At 40.6% G+C, this 22,941-nt stretch overlaps 2 protein-coding genes and 2 pseudogenes across 2 annotated transcripts; all 4 read right to left on the bottom strand.

The window, feature by feature from the left end:
* Window positions 1-595: 595 nt before the first annotated feature.
* On the bottom strand, window positions 596-10,039 carry LOC110760229 (berberine bridge enzyme-like 22; annotated as a pseudogene).
* A 428-nt stretch (window positions 10,040-10,467) lies between these two features.
* On the bottom strand, window positions 10,468-12,321 carry LOC110760227 (tetrahydroberberine oxidase pseudogene; annotated as a pseudogene).
* A 134-nt stretch (window positions 12,322-12,455) lies between these two features.
* On the bottom strand, window positions 12,456-14,303 carry LOC110760242 (monolignol oxidoreductase AtBBE-like 15). The gene has a single exon (XM_021962478.2). The coding sequence runs from the start codon at window positions 14,249-14,251 to the stop codon at window positions 12,644-12,646; it is 1,608 nt and encodes a 535-aa protein (XP_021818170.1). The 5' UTR covers window positions 14,252-14,303; the 3' UTR covers window positions 12,456-12,643.
* A 6,575-nt stretch (window positions 14,304-20,878) lies between these two features.
* LOC110760244 (monolignol oxidoreductase AtBBE-like 15) lies at window positions 20,879-22,941 on the bottom strand. The gene has a single exon (XM_021962481.2). It carries the CDS (start codon window positions 22,789-22,791, stop codon window positions 21,145-21,147), a length of 1,647 nt encoding a protein of 548 aa, XP_021818173.1. The 5' UTR covers window positions 22,792-22,941; the 3' UTR covers window positions 20,879-21,144.

Here is a 22,941-nt window from a genome sequence, read left to right as displayed (position 1 = left end):
AAATTTTTTTTTTTTTTAAGGATGGTATGAATAAATATGCAAATGTTTGGTGATGTGTTCAAAAAGCATGATTATATTTGGTGGTACGATTATGTTTCGTGATATGATTATATTTGGTGATATGATATGTTGTTCATCTTATTTATATATATATAATTGTTGTATTAATAATTGACACAAATTACATTAATGTGCTAATCATCCAATTATAAAACTAGGAATGAGTAAAGAAAAGTAAATGAAATGAAACAAATTATATATGTGATTTAAGTGATATAATCCTAATCCTAAACTCTTATTTATACATAATTATATATGTATGCGGGCCTAATGGGCCGGGCTTTTGTGGGCGGGCCGGGCCGGGCTTTCTTGGGCCTAATCGGGCCGGGCCTATGGGTCGGGCCGTGCTTCAAACACTCAAGCCCAAGCCCGGCCCGACCCAAGGCGGGCCGGGCCATCTCAAATCCCATAACGGGCCGGGCCGGGCGGGCCCCCATCGGCCAATGAGCCCGCGGGCCAAATGATGAGGCCTAGCTAGCTGCATATGAAAAAGCACTTAACGTACATATAAAGCAAAACAGACAGAAGTCTTGGTCTAAACGTCTGTAATTCTAAACGAAGCAGGAAGAGGTGGAATGCTTTGTTCATTTCTGAAGAAGTTGGCTGGATCAACCTTGCTCTTCACTTGTGCCAGCCTCTTGAAATTACCCTTGAAGTACTTTCTGCCCCAAGCACTTGCTTCCAAGTAGCTTGTGTTGTCTTGCTTGTTGCTCCCCAAATCAAGATCCTTATAGTTGATATAGGCACCTCTCGGAGATCTAGAAACATAAGGGCTCATGAACCTATAAAGCATTCTTATCCAGTGTATATGCTTGTTGGTTTCCTCAACACTATTTACATCCCACTTCACTATGTATTGTATGTTATACAAAGGATTAACTACACTTTAGTCCCTACAGGTTTAGTGTCAGTATCGAAATGGGCCCCAAGACTTCAATTCAATCAATTTCATACCCGACATTTCAAAGTATTACCAATTTACACCCGCCGTTACATTGACTGTCAAAGTCAGACGTTAAATGCTGACGTGGCAGTCGTGGGACCCACCTCATAACCAAACAGTAGTTAGAAAGAGACCAATATAGGACAAATAATATTAAAAAATTCTTTATTTTTAAAGTTAATTAAAATCAATTATTTAAACAGCAAAAAAAAAAAACCAGCAAAACGTGGACTCTGTAACATTTTAGAGAATCAAACGGAAGCTTCTAGGTAATTTTCTTGATTATAAAGCGAGATAGATTTCTTGTCTTTTTTTTTTTTTTTTTTTTTTTTTTTTCTAATTGAAGTTTTGTATTGTCTCTGTAATTCATTTACAGCAAAACTCCAACCATGGAAATGCACAACAACACCGCCTCCTCCACCGCCAATGGCGGCCTCACCACCTCATCGCAGTTCAAATCGCAGCCTCGCTCAGACGACGCCGTGTTCTCTTCCCTCTATTCCGCCATCTTCGATCGCAAGCCGTCCCTCGCTCGATACAACGAATCGGAGCCCGACACGTCCTCTAATCATCCCCACCGCCAACTCTACCACTCTCTCATCGTCCAAGACCACCAGGAGATGGTCAACCGCTATTTCACAATCTAGAGTCTAGCTACTTGCAGATCTGGGTATGGGGCTTGGTGGTGGGGATATGGGTGTATTAGCATAACTGGATCGAACCATATGTAAAAGAGAGAGAGAGAGAGAGAGACTAAGAGGGGCGGAGATATTTCAGAGGAGGAGGGAAAGGGGATGGGGATGGGGCGAGGCTGCGTGGAGAAGAGGGGTGATGCTGGGCCGAGAAATTTCCGAGTGATCGGGAGGGGCGATGGGTCTTTGTCGACCTCGAAAACCCAAGTGTTGAATCTGCCATACGTCTCCGACGACGCGCAGATCTCCTCCTCAGATCTATTGGCTAGGGCTCTGTTATTGGTTGGAGCTAGGAGGAGAGGACTGAGAGAGAATGCGGTGGTGGGTGGTGGGTGAGGAACGAAGGTGGGGATGTTGGAAGAGAAGGAGGAGGAAGAAGAAGGATGGGTGGTGGAGATGCTGGGTTTGGATTTAGGGTTTGATGGGTGGAGAGAAGAAGGAAGAGGAAGAATGATGGGTGGTGAAGATCTGGGTTTGACGAGTGGGAAGTTTGAAGGGTTTTTTAATTATGGTTTTTTTTTGGTTTTAAATAATTGATTTTAATTAACTTTAAAAATAAAGAATTTTTTCATATTATTTGTCTTATATTGGTCTCTTTCTAACTGCTGTTTGGTTATGAGGTGGGTCCCACGACTGCCACGTCAGCATTTAACGTCTGATTTTGACGGTCAATGTAACGGCGGGTGTAAATTGGTAATACTTTGAAATATTGGGTATGAAATTGATTGAATTGAAGTCTTGGGGCCCATTTCGATACTGACACTAAACCTGTAGGGACTAAAGTGTAGTTAATCCTTATACAAATTACCCTTTCTGTGGGGAAATGGAATTTCAAATTCTGAAATCTCATTCATCTTTCCACCAAAAGGATCCATTCTCATGAACACTGTTTGATCTTGCTGAAACCTCTCCCAAATCCCTTTTAGACCAACCTCTGGTATAGGTTGCTTCACATAGTCAGATTTAGACTTGAAGTTGATCTTCCGGAGGGGGTACAACAAGACCTCTGGGGACTGGTCTTTTTGGAACCCAGCAAAATACTGGACATATTGGATCCAACTCATTTCAATGCAGTCCTTCGCCTGCAATCCCAGCTCTGGAAAGCTCTGATCCATCAATGGCATTAGTTTGTCAATTCCTCCTAGAAACAGTGAGCTGAAAGATACTTGGATTTTTTTCTCCTTCCCACTCCCCACATTTTCAATGATGATCCTGATGAAAAGATCTTCATGAAACTTGTCTGCAATGTATTGCCACCTGTGAACAAGCTTGCTTGCACCTTCTGCCAATGTTTTATGAACTGTAAAAACAGTTAATATTTTTGGAACCCGAACCATTTGATTTTCCATGAAAGTATGATCCCAAAACTTGATCCCCCACCTCCTCTAATTGTTGTGCGAAAACACTTCCAAGACCTTGTCGTTGATGGACTACGCAACAATCACAACACAAGCTACGCAAAGATAAATCGCACACGAAACCACAAAAGCAAACACACACAAGAACACACAAGAATTTATAGAGGTTCGGCGTCGTGCCTACGTCCTCTCCGGTGATCCCCGAGAAAATTCCAACAATCTCCGCCTGTAGTTTCCGCTCGAGCGCCTGCATGCTGGGCTGCTTCCTTCTTTCCTTCGTTTAGTCGAGCCAACTCTGAAATTGGCACTTAGGTGACGAGGGGTAAATTAAATGACACTCAAATAAAAAACACAACAAACTTCACACACTTTAGACCTTGACCAATACTCAGACATGAATAATCACAACCAAGAATCCACAGAGCATATCAATATGTACCTGCAAGCCTAGAGAATTACTAGTGACAACCTAGGCACTCAGAAGGACCCGTCAATCTAGGCATCCCCTGTGCTAGCAATAACTATGGTGAAAGTGTGTGAAAGCATCATAATCAAGTAAATACCAAACAGCAGATAATGATGACTAGTCAACCACCAAGAACAGAAACCCAGAAAAATTACAGATATGCAAACCAAATTTTGTTCACCCAGAAACCCACCATTGGGAAAAACTGGAGGTCATCAACCGACCAGGCAATCCACTAAGTAGAAAAAGATTCTTACAAAGGAATACAAGCAAGCTCAAGCAAAACCTAGATCTATTTAGGAAGATGAGCTATACCTCCTTTGTGCAATCTTCTTCTCCAACTTAGCAAAGCTTGAAGCTCAGTTCTTCATGGCAATGGCAGCTCCTTCTCCAGCTCGTTCATCCCATGGCACTAGCTTGCAAGCTCCAACTCAAACAGAAACCAAATTTGGATTCAAAGGAGAATGACCAATTTCTTCAAGAAACCATAGTCTTGAAGAAATCAATCTTGAATCTGACCTAGATATAGATATGAGAGAGTGTTTGATCTAGCAAGATGAGGTTTTCATATTTCAAATGCAGTTTTCGAAAAATCAATTTGGAAAACTCAAAGAAAAAAAATATGAAGATGGCTCTTGAGGAAGAAGCCAAAGTTTACAAAGAAACTTTCCAAAACTTGCCTACAAAAGTGACGGCTACCAAAAGAATAATTGGTTTCCTTTTACACCAAAATTCCTAGGTTAGAATCGTACAATGACAGCTGGGAATTTTGCAGAATAAGACAAAAACATATGGGTAGGATCCAGCTGGAACAGTGAGCTGGAATTCCTACTGAGGCAGAGGTTGACTAGTCATAATCTTCAGAAGTTGGAAAATGCAATGCAAAATTTACCTTTGTAAATTTGCTTGAACCTCCATAGGATAGTTGATAGTTAAGAACACCTAGAGAAGCTATTCTTAATCTAAACTTGAGCTTGATAAAAACAATAAAAATCCTATTACAAAATTGTCAAGGGAAGCCAAAAGAAATACTCAAAATTCATACATTAACAAACTCCAACAATCTCCACCTTGGCGAGCCTAAACACCTTTGTGAAAACCATTGATCCCTAGAACATCTTCAAACCTTTTGGAAATCGTTCTAGTAACTCCCAAGAGCTCCACCTCAATCTTCAGCATGTAACAAGATTGAGCAAGCTCAAACAATGTCTGAACTTCTCAGCTGTAACTGGCTTGGTCAAGCAATCTGAAGCGTTCTCATCTGTATGAACCTTCTCTATCGCAATGTCCCCATCGTTCACCCAATCCCTTATCCGGTGGTACCGTACATGAATATGTTTGGATCTTCCATGATACACTTGGTTCTTGGCCAAACATATAGCACTTTGACTGTCACACTTAATCACCACCAGGTCTTGAGCAATCCCGAACTCTTGTGCCAATCTTTGCAACCATAATGCTTCCTTAGAAGCCTCCGTTAGTGTCATATACTCCGCTTCAGTAGTAGACAATGCAGTGACTGATTGTAGCACCGCTCTCCAGCTAATCGGTCCTCCACCACAAACGAAAACATACCCTGTGGTGGACCTTCTCTTGTCTAAGTCTCCCGCATAATCTGAATCCACATATCCCAACACACATGCCTTTCTTTGTTGTCTTTCAAACAAAATCCCAAACCTCTTGGTGCCCTTCAAATACCTGAAAATCCACTTCACCGCATTCCAGTGTTGTTTGCCCGGATTTGCCATGTATCTTGAAACTACACTTACAGCTTGAGCCAAGTCGGGGCGTGTGCAAAGCATTGCGTACATGAGATACCCTACTACGCTTGCATACGGAACCTTACTCATCTCATCCTTCTCTTTGTCACTAGAAGGACTCTCTTGGGCACTTAGCCTGAAGTGCTCCGCCAAAGGAGTAGACACGGGCTTGCAATCCAACATATTGAATCTTTCAAGTACCTTAGCTATGTACTTGCTTTGTGACAGCCACAACTTGCCCTCATCTCGGTCTCTCCTTATTTCCATTCATAGGATCTTTTGTGCGGGTCCAAGATCCTTCATGTCAAACTCCTTCCCAAGTTGGATCTTCAACTCTTGAACCTTTGACATATCTTGACACGCAATCAGCATATCATCCACATAAAGTAGTAATAGAATGATCTTCCCATCCTTGAACACATGAGAATACACACAGCAATCTGATTCACATCTTCTATACCTAATCCGCAGCATATAAGTGTCAAAGCGCTTGTACCACTGTCTTGGAGATTGCTTGAGCCCATATAAAGACTTCTTCAACATGCAAACCAGATTTCCCTTACTTGCTTCAACGAACCCTTGAGGTTGACTCATGTAGATATCTTCCTCTAAGTCTTCATGGAGAAAAGCTGTCTTCACATCCATTTGCTCCACCTCCATGTCCCACTGTGCTGCTATGGAGAGCAATAACCATATAGAAGTATGCTTTACAACCGGGGAAAAAATCTCATCATAATCAATTCCTTCCTTCTGTAAGTATCCCTTCACCACTAGACGAGCTTTGAATCTAGTTGGCTCCTTCTCACATATTCCTTCCTTCTTCCTAAACACCCACTTGCAGCCAATCACCTTTCTGTCTTTGGGTTTAGGGACCAACTCCCAAACGGAGTTCCGGTGTAGAGATTCCATCTCATCCATCATAGCACTCATCCAACTTTCCCGCTCCGCACTTTCAATTGCTTCTTGGAACATAGTTGGGTCTCCTTCACTTATGTTTAGAGCATAGTGAACTGCGTCCGTCTCCCATCCAAACTGTTGAGGAGGTTTGATGGTTCTCTTGGGTCTGGACCTTGCTATGGATGGTGGCTCCACCTGATCTTGAGCCTCTTCTTCTTCTTCATCTTGAGTCTGTTGTTGTTGCCCAAATTCCTCCACCTCAGTGTCGGACTCCACTGCTTCATGGACGTCTCTAATTGGCTGCAAACTCGGAGTACCCCCGAACACTCTACTAGATGATTCTGTAACGGTTGTTTCTGTCCCAACAACATTCTCCTTCACCTTTGGTTTCTTGACTTTAATCATAGGCATAGTCTTCTCATCAAAGACAACGTCTCTCCTGAGTATCTTCTTCCGGTTCACTGGATCCCATAACTTGAAACCCTTCACACCACTCTCAAACCCGAGGAATATGCATTCAAGAGACTTTGGCTTCAACTTGGTTCTCTCATCACTAGGTATAAGAGCATAGGCACTGCATCCAAATACTTTCAAAATAGAATACTCGATAGACTTGTTAGACCATACCTCTTCCGCACACTTGAAATCAAGATACTTTGATGGTGACCGGTTAACCAAATAGGAAGCGTGGTTAACCGCCTCCGCCCAAAATGGCTCGGGCAAGCCTGCATGAATCCTCATGCACCTCTCACGCTCCATGAGAGTTCTGTTCATCCTCTCTGCGGCTCCATTCTGTTGGGGCGTCTTCTTCACGGTAAAATGCCTCTTGATACCTTCGCTCTTGCAAAACTCCAGAAATTTGCTATCTTTATATTCCCCCCCATTGTCACTCCTAAGGACCCTGATCTTCCTTCCTGTCAGGTTCTCTACTTCTGCCTTCCACACCTTGAATTTTGTGAAGACCTCGGATTTCTCCTTCATGAAATAGACCCAAACCTTTCTAGAAAAATCATCCAAGAAAGTAACATAGTACCGAGCTCCACCCAATGACTTAACTGGCGCGGGCCCCCATACATCCGAGTGAATATAGTCAAGCACTCCCGTGCTCCTCTTTTCCTTGTCTTGCAGCTTGAATGTCACTTTCGACTGCTTCCCCATGGTACAATACTTGCAGAACTCAAGTTTGCAACTGTGCACGCCCTTTAGAAGCTTCCGTTTGTGCAACTCTTGCATGGCTCGCTCACTCATGTGCCCTAGCCTCAAATGCCAAAGCTGAGTATCATCTTCTGAGTTCTTCTTGGTAGATATAGCTGCTCCACCGGTCACTGTTGTACCACATAGTCGATACAGGCAGTTAGGTTGAATCTCCCCTTTCATAATCGCGAGTGAACCCTTCGAAACTATGAGTTTTCCTCCCATACACTTGTACGAATAACCATTCTTGTCAAAAGTACCTAGGGAGATGAGATTCTTCTTTAGCTTAGGTATGTACCTAACCATACCCAATGTTCTAACCACACCGTCATGCATCTTCACCTTGATTGTACCTGTTCCTTCGACTCTACAAACTGAGCCGTCCCCCATCATAACTTTGCCGCCATTGTCCATCTCATATGTGTCAAACCAAGACTTGTTTGAACACATGTGATATGAGCACCCGGAATCCAAAATCCAATCAGAAGCAGAAACCCTGGAAGTAATAGCAAGTGCATCAGTATTAACAATGCTATTAGTAAGTAAAAGCTCACCGTCGCTCTCTTCCGCGACCCCGGCTTCATCCGGCTTCTTCCCTTTGTTTCTCTTCTCTCGCCATGTAGGGCAATTCTTCTTCCAATGATCCTTTGACCCACACTCGAAACAACCATCTTTCGCCTTGGATTTTGACCTTCCCTTATTGCTTTTCTTGCCCTCACGCTTGCTTGATCTACCATTCTGTCATGCGTCATGCGTCAGGATGTCTTGCATGACCTCTTCATACTTCAAGGTTCCCTTCCCGAACATAAGCGTCGTGTGAAAGTGTTTATAAGATGGTGGCAGGGATGTCAACAACATCACGGCCTTATCTTCCGACTTATAAACCTCATCCATTCTCTGCAAGTCAGCAATACACCTATTAAAGGCACTCACGTGCTCCATCATGCTTGTGCCCTCCTCCATCTTAAGAGAGTGAAGCTCTTCCTTCAAGAAAAGCTTGTTGGACAATGATTTTGATGCAAACATCTCTTCTAGCTTTTCCCATGTTTGTTTTGCGGTGTCTTCCATCGCATTACACAACACCTCATCGGTTAGATGTTGTTCGATGGATCCTCTAGCAAGCTCGTCTAGGTCATCCCACTCTGCATCTGTCATGGTTACTGGCTTCTTTTCTTTGCCTTCCAAAACTTTGCTAAGACCCTGCTGCTTAAGAACATGCTTCATTCTTCTTTGCCAAAGCGTGAAGTTCTCCTTGCCGGTGAATGGCTTTAACTCCACCTTTGTGCTTGATACCCGTTGTGACTTAGTACCGGAACATTCTTCGTCCTTGTCGCCTGCCATCTTCAACACACCGCCGCTCTTAAAGTTATAAGAGCACTTGGGCATAAACCAACGCCCGCCGCAACCGCGGCTCTGATACCACTTGTTGTGCGAAAACACTTCCAAGACCTTGTCGTTGATGGACTACGCAACAATCACAACACAAGCTACGCAAAGATAAATCGCACACGAAACCACAAAAGCAAACACACACAAGAACACACAAGAATTTATAGAGGTTCGGCGTCGTGCCTACGTCCTCTCCGGTGATCCCCGAGAAAATTCACTAGTATGAGAAAAATCCCTTTGGTTACAATAAAGAACTCACTTTGATCTCTCTCTCTCTCTAGATCTCTTTTTCTCTCACCCTAGGTTTGTATATCTTGAACCTCTTCTAAACCCTAGTCTAAAGTACCTATTTATATGTATAGGCCTTTAGCACAATCATACAAGGAATAGGAAACTAAAAAAACTCCCAAAACTAGGCCAAAAAACCGACCTGTTATGAAACAGGAAATCGCGATCCGCTCGAGCGCCTGCAGGTCCGCTCGAGCTCCTGCACCAAGATGCCTCTGCCGCTCGAGCACCTGCAGTTTCCGCTCGAGCGCCTGCATGCTGGGCTGCTTCCTTCTTTCCTTCGTTTAGTCGAGCCAACTCCAACACTAATGGCCCAAAACAGATCCTCACCCATTGTTCTTCTGTCAAGGATTCTTCCATTGACATCAATTAGGCGAGCATCTATGACATTGTCAGCTGCTAGGCCATGCTTCCTCATCAAGGTACCAAGCCCACCTCCACTGAAATGCCCACCAATCCCAACAGTAGGACAAAACCCTGCTGGAAATCCAAGGACCTCACTTTTCTTGGCAATGCTATAATAAAGCTCACCAAGTGTAGCTCCTGACTGAACCCAAGCTGTTTGATCTGCAACATTGACCTTAACAGAACGCAGATTGATGAGGTCAATGATGACAAATGGGGTTTTGCAGAGGTAGGACAGGCCTTCAAAGTCATGGCCTCCACTTCTAACCCCCACTTGTAAGCCAAGTTTTCTGCTGCAAAGAAGAGCTGCTTGGATTTCAGATTCCTTGAGAGGTGTAACAATGAGAAGAGGCTTTGATGTGGAGTTTAACCATCTGGGATTTTGTTGGGAAGATTGCAAGATTGTTGAATACAAAGTGGAATTTGAGGTGTGAATTGTTTGATCAGAAATTCTTGTGTAGTAACTGGATTGAGCTGTGATGCACTGACTGAAAATTTCACCACAGATTGAACTAGAAGTTGGCAGTGAAACTGAGACCAAAAACAAAGAAGCTATAAGTGAAATTAACGCCATCTCTATGAGGAGTTCAGGCTGCTAGATTTGATGAGCTTGAGTTTGAGTTTGAGTTTGGCTGCATATATTAAACATCACATTCCACTTGAGTCTTGCATGGTTGCAATGTGTCAAGACCTGAATGCAATGTGTAATGTGTCCAGAGCTGAGTCTTGCATGGTTGCAGTGTGTCAATTTACATATTCCACTTGCCACCTTACAAAGCTCCCCTACATCAACAAAGTTTAATGCACCGGCTCTCTATTTTCCTGTAGCATTTTAGGATCAACATATAAAACATACCTTTGAGGACAAACACATTGTTATTACATTGTTTATGAGATGACAAAAGCAAAATATTAATAGGAAAAAGACATTCCTTTTTTGCCTTTGTAACAGAAAATTGGAGTTATATATAGTCCCAATCACCAATTTGATTCTAACTTCAACCAAAATATTTCCTCAAAGAGAAAAGTTTGGTACAATACTTTGCTCATTCTTGAAGAAGTTTCCATAATCAACCATGCCCTTTATATGAGCCAATTGATCAAAATTTCCCTTGAAGTACTTTTCACCCCAAACCTTGGCTTCAGAAAATCTTCCATGGATATTTCTCCCAATGTCCAAATCCCTGTAGTTGACATATGCAGTCCTAGGGTTTTTAGTCACAAATGGAGCCATGAAGTTGTAAAGTCTGTTGATCCACTTCAAATGCCTCTGCTCAGCCAAATATCCCCCCTCTTGCCATTTGCTGAAGTATTGTATGTTGTGTAAAACTCCAGCTCTATGTGGAAATGGAATTGAAGATTCTGAAATCTCACTCATTTTTCCACCATAAGGATCCCAAACCATAACACCAGCCTCACCTTCTTGCATTACCTTCCATATGGCTTCTAAGTTTGTTTCTGAAATGGGTTCAGTCACAAAATCTGATTTGCCTTTGAAGAAGCCCTTTTGAACATGGTTTCTTTCTATCAAAACCTCCAAGGGCTGTCCTGGGTTTTCACCATTACTGTAAATAGTGGACTGGATCCAACTTATTTCCTTGCAGTCCTCAGGCTTCAAGCCCAACTCAGGAAAGCTTTTTGCCATCAGTGGGACTAGTTGATCACTGTTTCCAAGAAACAATGAATTGAAATTGGCCTGGATTGTTTTTCTACCCTTAGAATCCTTGCCTACAAATATAATGATTCTTATGAATAGATCTTCATGAAACTTGTGAGCAATCTGTTGCCACCTGTGAATCAATTTGGTTGCATTTTGTTCAAGGGTTCTTGGTATGTTGAAAACTGTCACCTTAGGAGGAACTGGAACCAAATTGATCTTCCATTCAACTACAACTCCAAAGTTTCCTCCTCCACCTCCTCTAATGGCCCAAAAGAAATCCTCACCCATTCCTTGCCTGTCAAGAATATTTCCATCAGCAGTAACCACAATTGCATCTACAACATTATCAGCTGCAAGGCCAAATTTTCTCATCAATGTGCCTTGTCCACCACCACTGATATGTCCCCCAGCACCCATACTAGGGCAAACACCAGCTGGGAAGCCATGGCCTTTGCTCTGATTGGCAACATGATAGTAAAGCTCACCAACTGTGGCACCAGCTTGAACCCATGCAGTGCCATTGTTGCTGTCAACTCTCACATTATTAAGGTTGACAAGATCAATGATGATAAAGGGGACATATGAATTATATGAGAGCCCCTCATAGTCGTGACCACCGCTTCGAATCCTGACTTGCAGGCCATGTACTTTGCTACAAATGATTGCAGCTTTGACGTGATCAGCGCTATACGGTGTAATGATGTATTGAAGCTTATGATATTTGGTGCTGTTGAACCTGAAGTTTTGTATAGAGGACTGAAAAATAAATGAAAATGAAGGGGAATGAGGGCTGTACACCAATTTGCTTATGGTGGCTGAGTATTGTGGAGACTGGTTGGCAACGCAAGTAACAAAGTTGTGTTCAGGGATGAGGTCAAATACCGCAGAGGAAACTGAGAAGAAGAGAGAAACTATTGCATAGGTTAGAAGGTCAGCCATTTTTGCTTCCACTTCAATTGTTTCCATTAGCTGGGGGTTTTCATGCTTCAATTTCTCTGTTAACATCTACTGAGATTTTGTAACTGAAAGGAAATTAAAGCATTTGAAACTGAAAAATCCAAAATCTCCTCATCAATGGTATCAGTTAGAAAAATTTCTACTTGAGCGTTTTCTTGAATTACAATCAATGATCAGTGAGCAAGTTGTGCAAAGGAAAACTAAAACAAAAGTTTAACTTCAGTTACAACTTTTTGAATCAATAAGTGAAACCTTTATTTTTTAGCACGAGTGTTGAGCTTATGGATGCGCAAGTTGTGAGTATAGGAAGTGTAAGTTCTCTTTGGCATAGTCTGACCAAAACATTATCATATATCTAGGCGGATTGGGGCCTGGAGATGACAAAGTTAGAGCAAAAGTTGGGCTGAGCCATTGAAATGAATTTGATTACATTACTTTTCTACAGAAGTAGAATGTCTCACCAAGTCTCCAAGAGACTTTTATGACAAATTTATTCGAGTCTGTATAAAAATTTGATGAACAAAACACACTGATCAAACCATTCAAATCCATACCATATCTAGCTTCTGGCTCCCTAGTGATGTCCTCTTTTTGGAAGAGGTGGAATGCTCTGTTCATGCCTGAAGAAGTTATTAGGATCAACCTTGGTCTTAATTTTTACCAATCTGTTAAAGTTGTCCTTGAAATAACTGTAACCCCAAGAACTCGCTTCAATAAAGGTTGTGTTGCTCTTCTTGTTAACCCCCAAATCAAGATCCTTATAATTCACATATGCTTGCCTTGGAGACATTGTAACATAAGGGGCCATGTAACTGTAAAGCTTCCTGATCCAATTCATGTGCTTTGCCTCAGTTTTATCTCCCTCTTGCCATCCACTCACGTACTGAATTTTAAACAGCACCCCTCTGTGGGGAAAAGGTAGTGTAGACTCTGAAATCTTGCTCATCATTCCACCATAAGGGGTCAAAATCATCAGAGGAGAGGCTTCTTTCAGCAACCTCTTCCATAGCCCCTGAAGCCCAGTTTCTGGAATTGGGTTCTGGACAAAGTCAGATTTGGCTTTGAAGTAGTTCTTGCCTGTGGATTTTCCTTGAAGCAAAACCTCAGTTGGAGTTCCACTTGGGTACCCTGCTATGAACAGCACAGACTTGATCCAACTTGTTTCAGTACAATCTTTTCTTGTCACGCCCAATTCAGGGAAGCTTTTCTGCATGACATCAACTAATCTATCAGCACCTCCAAGAAATAGGGCCTGGTAAACAGTTGTGACTGTTTTACTGCCAGTTTTGGTGCCATTTGCTAATTGTATGAAAACTCTGATAAACAGATCCTCATCAATTACTGGAGCTACTTGTTCCCATCTATGGAGGAGCTTTGTGGCACCTGTTTCCAAGGTCTTAGCAACTGTAAAAACTGTCACAGTTGCTGGAACAGGAACCAGCTTTATCTTCCACCAAAGGATGATTCCAAAGCTTGCTCCTCCACCTCCTCTGATGGCCCAAAACAGGTCCTCTCCCATTGCCTTTCGATCAAGAATTTTCCCTTTGACGTCGACAATTTGAGCATCAATGGCGTTATCAGCAGCAAGGCCATATTTCCTCATCATGGAACCATATGCACCTCCAGTTATATGTCCGCCAATGCCTAGACTCGTGCAGAGCCCGGCAGGAAAGCCATGAGTTTTGCTTTTCTCTGCAATTCTGTAGTAAACCTCACCAATGGTGGCACCAGCTTGAATCCATGCGTTGTTGTTTTTGATATCAACCTTGACTGACCGAAGCTTGGCAAGGTCTACAACAATGAAAGGTGTTTCAATCTGGGATACATAAGAGAGGCCTTCATAATCATGGCCTCCACTTCTGACCCTGAGGTGTATTTGAAGCTTTTTTGAGCAAATAACAGCAGCTTGGACATGAGAATCATGCACTGGTGTGAAAATGAACTCCGGCTTTGGCACTGAAGGGACCAAGTACCTGAGGTTTTGTGCAGTAGATTCTAGGACAGTGGTGAATATAGAAGTGTTTGGAGTGAAAAAGGCAGTGGAGAATGGAATGGAAGTCTGAGAATATTTTGAGAGGCATTTGATTAAATTGTCTTGTATTGAAGGTGGAGTCTGTGCCCATGAAGCTGATATCAGAAGGAAAAAAATCAATGAAGAAACTGCAAAGTTTGGAAGCATCATGCTGCCTTGCTTTCTAGTATCTTGAATGGTGTTGAGGATTTAGCTTAGTGTCTTGCGTTGCTTTATAGAAGTATGAAGGCCTTTCACCGACACCAACGTGTATTTGACCTAATGCAAACGTCACGTGTGTACGTTTATAAACGTTGTTGATCCATTTCTAATTAATTTAAAATTTTGGGATCTAAAAGTTGTGTAAAATGATCCATCAAGTTAGTTTACATGGTGCATAGCGGGGCTGTAAGAGCATGGGAGATTCAAATGCAAAATGTTAAATTTGAATTTGATGGTTTATACGACAATTTGACATTTTGGAAAAAAAGTAACTTCACGAAAAATGCCAAATATTATATTATTTTATTATATTTGTAAAAACAAATGGGACCATATAATGTATAAAGTTTTAAAAGAGAGTAAATGATAGTGGGATTCATGACTAAAAAAATATTAAAATAATATTTGACATCAAGCTTTTTGATATGTTATTTTTGACATATCTCTTCCTGCCTTCAAATCCATGTAGAATTTGACTACTCGGTTGGAGCAACTTTAACCTTCAATTTTTGTCATATCCATGTGGGAATTGACATATCTGCTGAAGATGCGCTAAGTTTCTTTATGTACTCATTTGCCTGACTGATTTGTTGGCCCGTTTTTAGTATTTTAAGCTTTTTGATCCACTTATTTTCTGAAAATGTGGTGTTGGGATCATTCTGGTCAATGGCCTCCACTTTGGGTTCTGTATTTTGTGGAATGGACGCCTACCATACGCAAGTCAATCAAAGCTTTCACTTCTTCTTTCTCCTTTGTGTATGTTCAACGGTGTACAAGACTCCAGCTCCATGTGAAAATGGAATTATAGACTCTGATATATTTGACTGACTCAGTCTTCCACTAAGGATCCCAAGTGATTAGGCCTGCCTCGTTTTCCAGCTTTTGAACCCCTCCACGGGTTCTGTAAAAATAAATAAATAAATAAAATCTGATTTTGCTTTGAAAAAAAGCTTTTTTGGTATTGATATTCATTTAACAAGTACTATAGTCAAATGATAAAACACCACTAGCTATAATGTTTAGACTTTTGAGAGTTTTCTTCAATACAATCAACGATTCATTGATTAAGTGAAGGTTCCATTGAACCCAATTGTTGGAATAAGAACAAATTAGATGCATTCCTTGTTATTTCATTTTCTGTCAAATCTGCCGACAATTTAGGCTAATTTCTACTAGGGTTGGACGCATATCGGACGGCCAAATCTAGTCTTTTGACCTATAATCGAGCCAAACCGGCCAGTTCGGTCCTGCATCAATCAGTTCACCAGTGTTTTTTAGCCCACCCACCCCTAATATAAAAATGTGCATCTATAAATCAGCTAAAGTTATGCCTCAGTACTAGTGCTACAGGCATGAAGAGCCGAGTTTGATATATTAATGTATCTGAAAGAATCTGAAGCATACTCCTTTTAATTTTGTATGGCTGTCAACTTGTTTGCAGTGGCCCTGTTTTGTATGTCTGCTTTTGGTATTTTCTCTAGCAGCTTCTTCCTTTTTGTTCTCTACCAGTTAACATGTTGGTTAACTACTTTCTCTGTCTGCATATGCATAAGTTATTTTTTATTTAGCTATCTACACTCCCTATCTACACTCCAAACAAAATACTTTACATGCATTCAAGAGTTGAATGTAGAAGTTGAAAAAATGAGTGTGAAAATCACAACCAAAACTTGTGCTTTTAGAAAAGTTGGCTTAGCTATTCCGGTGGCTGTATGGTCTGCGCAAGCATTGTCTTTTTCAGGCTGACCTTCTTTGCTCTGAAACTCCTCGGGGCCAATTAGGGCCAATTGCGCAAGCATTGTTAAGTCTTGCCGGAAATTTATGTTTGAATTTTTAGTGTTTTTAATCGCAATGATTCTTGAAAGTATACCCGAATTTCATTTTAGTCATTCAATTCATTGGAAACAAAATATTCATATGAAGATTTGAAGGACATCCATCATATCATACCCATTCGATGGCTCTTGAGCTAAAACTAATGGGCAACTTTGTGTTTTACTTTTCCACATATTATTTATTTTATTTTCAAGCTACATAAAACGTGTAAGACATTTTCCATATTTATATTAAGTTTAGGTAATTCAGGCTGCATAAGTATAAAAAGTTGTTTGTTGATAGACTATAAAATGATTCAGCTCAATTTTATGCATAGTAAGTGCTACCTAAAGAATCAAAGTTCGTTACCAGCAGGAAGAATCTAAAAGATACTTCATGTTCTTTCTGTTACCTTACAAAATCAATTTTGTGTGGTTTGTGTTGAAGTGATAATATTCACTCAAAAATAAATAAATAAAGAAAGTACGAGTAAAAAAAAAAGGTGGTTGAGAGGAAATCTTGTTAAAAGTGAATAATAGCAATAATAATCCACCAACATGTGTTCAAAAGGAATAAAAGTTCTTTTGATGCAACAGTTAGTGTGTTTGTATCAAACATTAAGGGCAGGGAGTGATGGTTCACTCAATCTCAAACTCCTCAAGACTTGGGCCTATAAAGAGTAGTTATGCATGCGATAAAAAAAAGGGAGAAAAGAGGGAGCAGCTGCAGGACGAGGAAAGAAAGACAGTAAGTGTGAGAATGTTAAGGTACATAGTCTCACATTAAAAAGTTGAGAAACCTAACAAGGGCTTATAAGAAGTTGAGCTTCTCCCCCCATTGCCAATTGGTTTTGGGGTGGAACCTCAATTTCCTTCAGCAAGCACGCCAGAGAAAGCAAGAGCCATCTCAAGGTAAAATCATAGTTTTATGGCACGGTTTTCCAACATGCAACTCCGATCAAATGCTTCCTAGATGTATTCAACATCCAAGTCTATGGGGATGTGTTGGTTTCTAAAGCAAGAAGACAATATGGCCCACAACAAGGCACCTTCTTAATCTGTACATGTGGAAAAGCACGTTTTGGTTTGGAAAAACAAAACAAAACAAAAATATCAAGAGCTATCGTTTTGTTTTCTAGCGATCTAAAGTTGTGGTGCACATATGTCTTTTTCAAAAGAAATTCATATAATCCTATATGGATAATGATGCTAATTTAGACTTCACTTGGACAATGACTTTCATCCTTGGGTGTCTTAATCAAATTAAAAGACACTTGTTTTTGGCACCAAGCCGAGAAGGAACTAGCTGGAGCAAGGCAAGGCCGTAATCGAACTAGCTGGAGCAAGGCAAGGCCGTAATCGAAAATTAATTGGGGTTGGCGTTGTGTGTACAGTGTACCTCTCTCAAGACCCGATGATTTGAAGCTAATATTCTAAGATTTGACGGTCTCATATACGATGGGCTCGTTTATAATAAGTCTCAAGTCCAAAATGAACTTGTTCATTAAAAATCCAGTTGGCGAACAATTGGTGCAAAGTCTCAAGTCCTCAAATTATGGATTAATAAAGGCCCATTAATTCCCAAATAATCAAATTCTAGAAGGGAAGAAACAATTTGCTTCTTCTTTTGATGATGCAGCAAACGGCTTAGGGAAGTCATGGGCTGGTCTGGAAAAGCAAAAGAAAAATATAAAGAGCTATCGTTTTGTTTTCTAGCGATCTACAGTTGCGGTGCACATATGTCTTTTTAAAAAGAAATTCATACAGTCCAATATGGACAAGGGGCTTGCTTTCCTTAATGCTCCAGGGGTTCCAATTCGATAAGGAACACTTGGACAATGACTTTCATCCTTGGGTGTCTTAATCAAATTAAATGACATTTGTTTCTGGCACCAAGCCGAGAAGGAACTAGCTGGAGAAAGGCAAGGCTGTAGTCGAAAATTAATTGGGGCTGACATTGTATGTACCTCTCTCAAGACCTGATGATCTGAAGCTAATATTCTAAGATTTAGCGATCTCATATACAATGGGCTCGTTCATAATAAGTCTCAAGCCCAAAATGGACTTGTCCATTAAAAATCCAGTTGGCGAACAATTGATGCAAAGTTTTAAGTTCGCAAATTATGAATTAATAAAGGCCCATTAATTCCCAAATCATCAAATTGAAGCCCACGTAGTACAAAACTACGTCAAAAGGCCCAAGTGGTATAAAACCAGGCAAATAAAGCCAAATTTTTGGAACTACGTCGGTTTGATCCCTTCAAGGGTACGTAGGCAGTCTAGCATCCTACTAAACACAAGTGCAACAAAATACGAATCACTAGTTACATCAGCAAAATTCCCACAAATGAAATCAAACACATTTTTACGCTAAGTCCGAACTATGTTGGTTTGATTCCCTTAAGGATACGTAGGCAGCCTAGAAATTCAATCTAGATGCAATTGTCCAAATAAACAGAATCCTTGGTTCTTTCTTAACCAAATTTGCCCACAAACACTACAAATTTCCATAACCAAACTATTATTTTAGTGGGTCATTCAATCACTAAGATTCCTTGAATTATGAGTGGCTTGATTTCCAAAAGGGATACGTAGGCAACTTAAGATTCTATTTAGGTGCAACTGCAAAACCAAACACATTGCTCATGTTTCTTTATGATGAAATCAAAGGGTGTTCCCTTAAAGTAAGGGATTGTAATTAAAAGATGGGTTAATTACTGTAGACGTCCGTGAACTATGGCCCCAGTTGCAATTGGGTCCGCGAACTAATTTTTGTGCCAATTACATCATTTAATTAGACAATTAGTTGCAATTGGGTCCTACCGTCCAATCCTGTCAATTTATCCGTTAAAATGAGGGGTAAAAGAGTCCTTTCGGGTTAAATAAATAATAATAATAAATAATATACAGTTTGTAAAACTGAAAAGAAAAACTAAAAAAACTGAAAAATAATAATAATAATAAAATAAATAAATAAACTTAAAAATAAAAAATCCAAATCCAAATTCCTCTCTCTCTCAGCTCTTCCTCTCTGTATATCCCTCTCTCCTGCAACCCATTCCCCCTCCTCCTTAGTCCACCCCCTCAAAACCCAAATCCAATTGCAATTGCATGTTTTTTTTTAAAGTTTTTTTTTTCACCTTCGTCTCTCTCGATAGACTTGGTGCGGATGGATATGTGGGTTACGGCAGGCGAAGAACTTGGTCACGAAGACGATGGCGTGGCCTTGACGAAGAGGGTGGTGTGGCCTTGGCAACGAAGATGAAGATGACGAATCTAGTGTGGGGCTCGTCGGATCTGGAGAGAGGGAGGTTCTCAAATTAAGTTCTCAATACCCAGAAAACGATGGCTGGCTTTTTCTCTTACTGGAACATTTCCACTTTTACTACATGGAATAACAGAGCTATATGAAAAAGGAAATAACTTGAAGAGTCAATTGGAAGGGGAAATCAGAAAAATATACGCGGGACTGCGACAAAATGAACTTTTGTTCACTTTCTTTCACACAACATGCCGTCAGGATTCATCTCAAGAAGTTTCAATTATTTTTCAACCTTCCAAGAATATACTGGAACAATGATCTGATTATGTTCGGTCCAAATTAGAAACGAAACTTCCCACACATACGGAGCAGCAAGAGAAGCCCAATTTACCTTTGCCAACTTTACGACATCTTGGGCAACATGCTTCAGATTCTTGTGCCTCAGATTTGGATCGAAAGATCTATACTCTTTCCTTGATTGAGTTCTCAAATTAAGTATTGATGTACAAAATTTAATAGCCACTATTTTCTTCAATTAATTAATCAATGGCTATTTTATATACATGAACTGAGCAGAGGAGAAAGAAAAACATTTGATAGGTAGGTGGTGGCCGGTAGACGATGGTTTGGAGACACAGCGAAAGAGAGGGAGAGACAGCGAAAGAGAGAGGGAGAGACAGAGCGAAAGGACGCTTTTACCCCTCATTTTGACATATAAATTGACAGAGTTGGACGGTAGGACCCAATTGCAACTAATTGTCGAATTAAAGGATGTAATTGGCACAAAAATTAGTTCGCGGACCCAATTGCAATTGGGGCCATAGTTCACGGACGTCTACAGTAATTAACCCTTAAAAGATTCTTTAATCTTGAATGGATCGAACTTAAAAGATAATAAAACCCCATTGCTTAGATGGTGAAATTATGTTGGGAAACTTACATTTTCCCTCAACAGTTTGTAATGTCTGCTTTTGGTTATTATTCTGTTAACCAGGATAGCTGCACATGCATGTTCTATCTGCTTTTGAAGACTGTTTTTGTAGTAGAATGAAATTGCTCATTTTTTATATGGTAAATGAAATCTCAAATTCTTTCATCCCACTATTTGACTTGAACTCCACAACTAAAGTTTGATTATTAGTTATTACTTTTTAATTAATTTAAGACTTCATACAGTATTTGCGAAAAAAGTATCATTAAGTTAAGAGTTAATTAGTGATTTAATTATTTTCTAAATAAATTCAATTTATAATTTTATGAAAATAAGCTTTAGTTTTCCTTTTTGGGTTGGTTGGGCCTAATCCTGCTCTGAAACTCAATTGGGTCCAGACAAAATTGGATTTGGGCTGTGCAACGAATAGAGGAAAATGAACGGGTATGAAATTAACTAGAAGATGTAATTTGTAGTTTTTCGGGCATTGAATTACATATTTGATTCCATATGTATTAGTAAACACGTTGAAGTCAGGAATCAGAATAACATTCCCATACCTATTCCAATTAAGTAAAGATTATTGCATATAAAAATAAAGGAATATTGGATAAATTACAATAATAAAAGGTATCTTCTACAATAAGGGTTACATTATTGCAGACCCAAAAAAGAAAACATTATTGCAGTGCCCATATTGGTTACATTACACCACTTTTCTACAACAGTTTGAATGTTGAGACTAGACAGTCTCTTAAACAAAGCACACTGATCAAACCAATAAAAGCATTACTTACCATGCAGCAAACATCATATCTTGCTCTTGGCTCTTCTTCTATAGACTGTGTTGACGATGACCAGTTCTAGATGTTTTAGGGAGTGGAAGAGGAGGGATGCTCTGTTCATGCCTGAAGAAGTTATCTGGATCAACTTTGGTCTTGATCTTTATCAATCTGTTAAAGTTGTCCTTGAAATACCTGTTACCCCAAGCACTTGCTTCAATGAAGCTTATGTTGCTCTTCTTGTTAACCCCCAAATCAAGATCCCTATAATTCACATATGCTTGCCTTGGGAACATTGTGGCATAAGGGGCCATGTAATTGTAAAGCTTCCTAATCCAATCTATGTGCTTTGCCTCATCTTCATGGGGATCTTGCCATGTAGTCAAGTACTGAATTTTAAAGAGAATTCCTTTTCTGTGAGGGAAGGGAATTTCAGACTCTGAAATTCTGCCCATCTGTCCCCCATATGGATTGAAAATCATCAGAGGACTCTCTTCCTCCATCAGCCTTTTCCAAAGCCCCTCAAGCCCAGTTTCAGGAATTGGGTCTTTGACAAAATCTGATTTTGCTTTGAAATAGTTCTTGAATGTTGATTTTCCTTGAAGCAAAACCTCAGGTGGAGTTCCACTTGGGTACCCTGCTATGTACATCACAGATTTGAGCCAACTTGTTTCTGTGCAATCTTTTTTGTTCAAACCCAATTCAGGGAATTTTGTTTGCACAACATCAAGCAATCTGTCAGCATCACCAAGAAATTGGGCTTGGTAAAGAGTTGTGATAGTTTTAGTGCCAGTTTTGCTGTCTTTTGATGATTGTATGACGACCCTAATGAAGAGATCGTCATCAAGCTCAGTAGCAGCTACTTGTTGCCATTTATGCAGGACCTTTGTTGCACCTGTTTCCAAGGTCTTAGCAACTGTAAAAACTGTCACCGTTGATGGAACAGGAACCAGTTTTATCTTCCACCAAAGGATGATGCCAAAGCTCGCTCCTCCACCTCCTCTGATTGCCCAAAACAGGTCTTCTCCCATTGCTGCCCTGTCAAGAATTCTGCCACTAACATCAATGATTCGAGCATCGATGACATTATCAGCACCAAGGCCATATCTTCTCATCATGCTACCATATGCACCACCAGTTATGTGCCCTCCCACACCTAAGCTTGTACAAAGCCCAGCAGGGAAGCCATGCGTTTTGCTCTTCTGTGCAATTCTGTAGTAAACTTCACCAATGGAGGCACCAGCTTGAACCCATGAGCTGTTGTCTTCGATATCGACGATGACCGATCGAAGTTTGGCAAGGTCCACAACAATGAAAGGTGTTTCAATTCGGGACACATAAGAGAGGGCCTCATAATCATGCCCTCCACTTCTGACCCTGAGATGTATTCCAAGCTGCTTTGAGCAAATGACAGCAGCTTGGACATGAGAATCATGCAATGGTGTGAAAATGAACTCAGGCTTTGGCACTGAAGGGACCAAGTACCTAAGATTCTGTGCTGTAGATTGTAGGGTGGGGATGAATGTAGAGTTGTTTGGGGTGATTAAGGCTGTGGAGAATGGGATTAAAATCTCAGAATTTTCTGAGAGGCATTTGATGAAATTGTCTTGTACTGAAGATAGAGGTTGTGCCAATGAAGTTGATATCAGAAGAAAAAGAAAGAGTGGGAAAATTGAAGGGTTGGGAATTGGAAGAAGCATGATGCTGGTTGCCTCTGCTTAAGGAATTGGCTTTGTGTGGTTTGTGTTGGGGAAGTGGCTTAGTGTTTGTGTTTGCTTTATAGTAGCATGAAAAGCTCATATGAGCTAATGCAAACGTCATGCGGTGTTGGGATGATTAAATTGATTTTG

This window comes from Prunus avium, chromosome 4 (assembly GCF_965620075.1).
Source record: "Prunus avium chromosome 4, drPruAviu1.hap1.1, whole genome shotgun sequence".
NCBI classification, from domain to species: Eukaryota; Viridiplantae; Streptophyta; class Magnoliopsida; order Rosales; family Rosaceae; genus Prunus; species Prunus avium.
The sequence above is the reverse complement of the archived record's forward strand: the minus strand, read 5'-3'. Positions and strand labels throughout refer to the sequence as shown.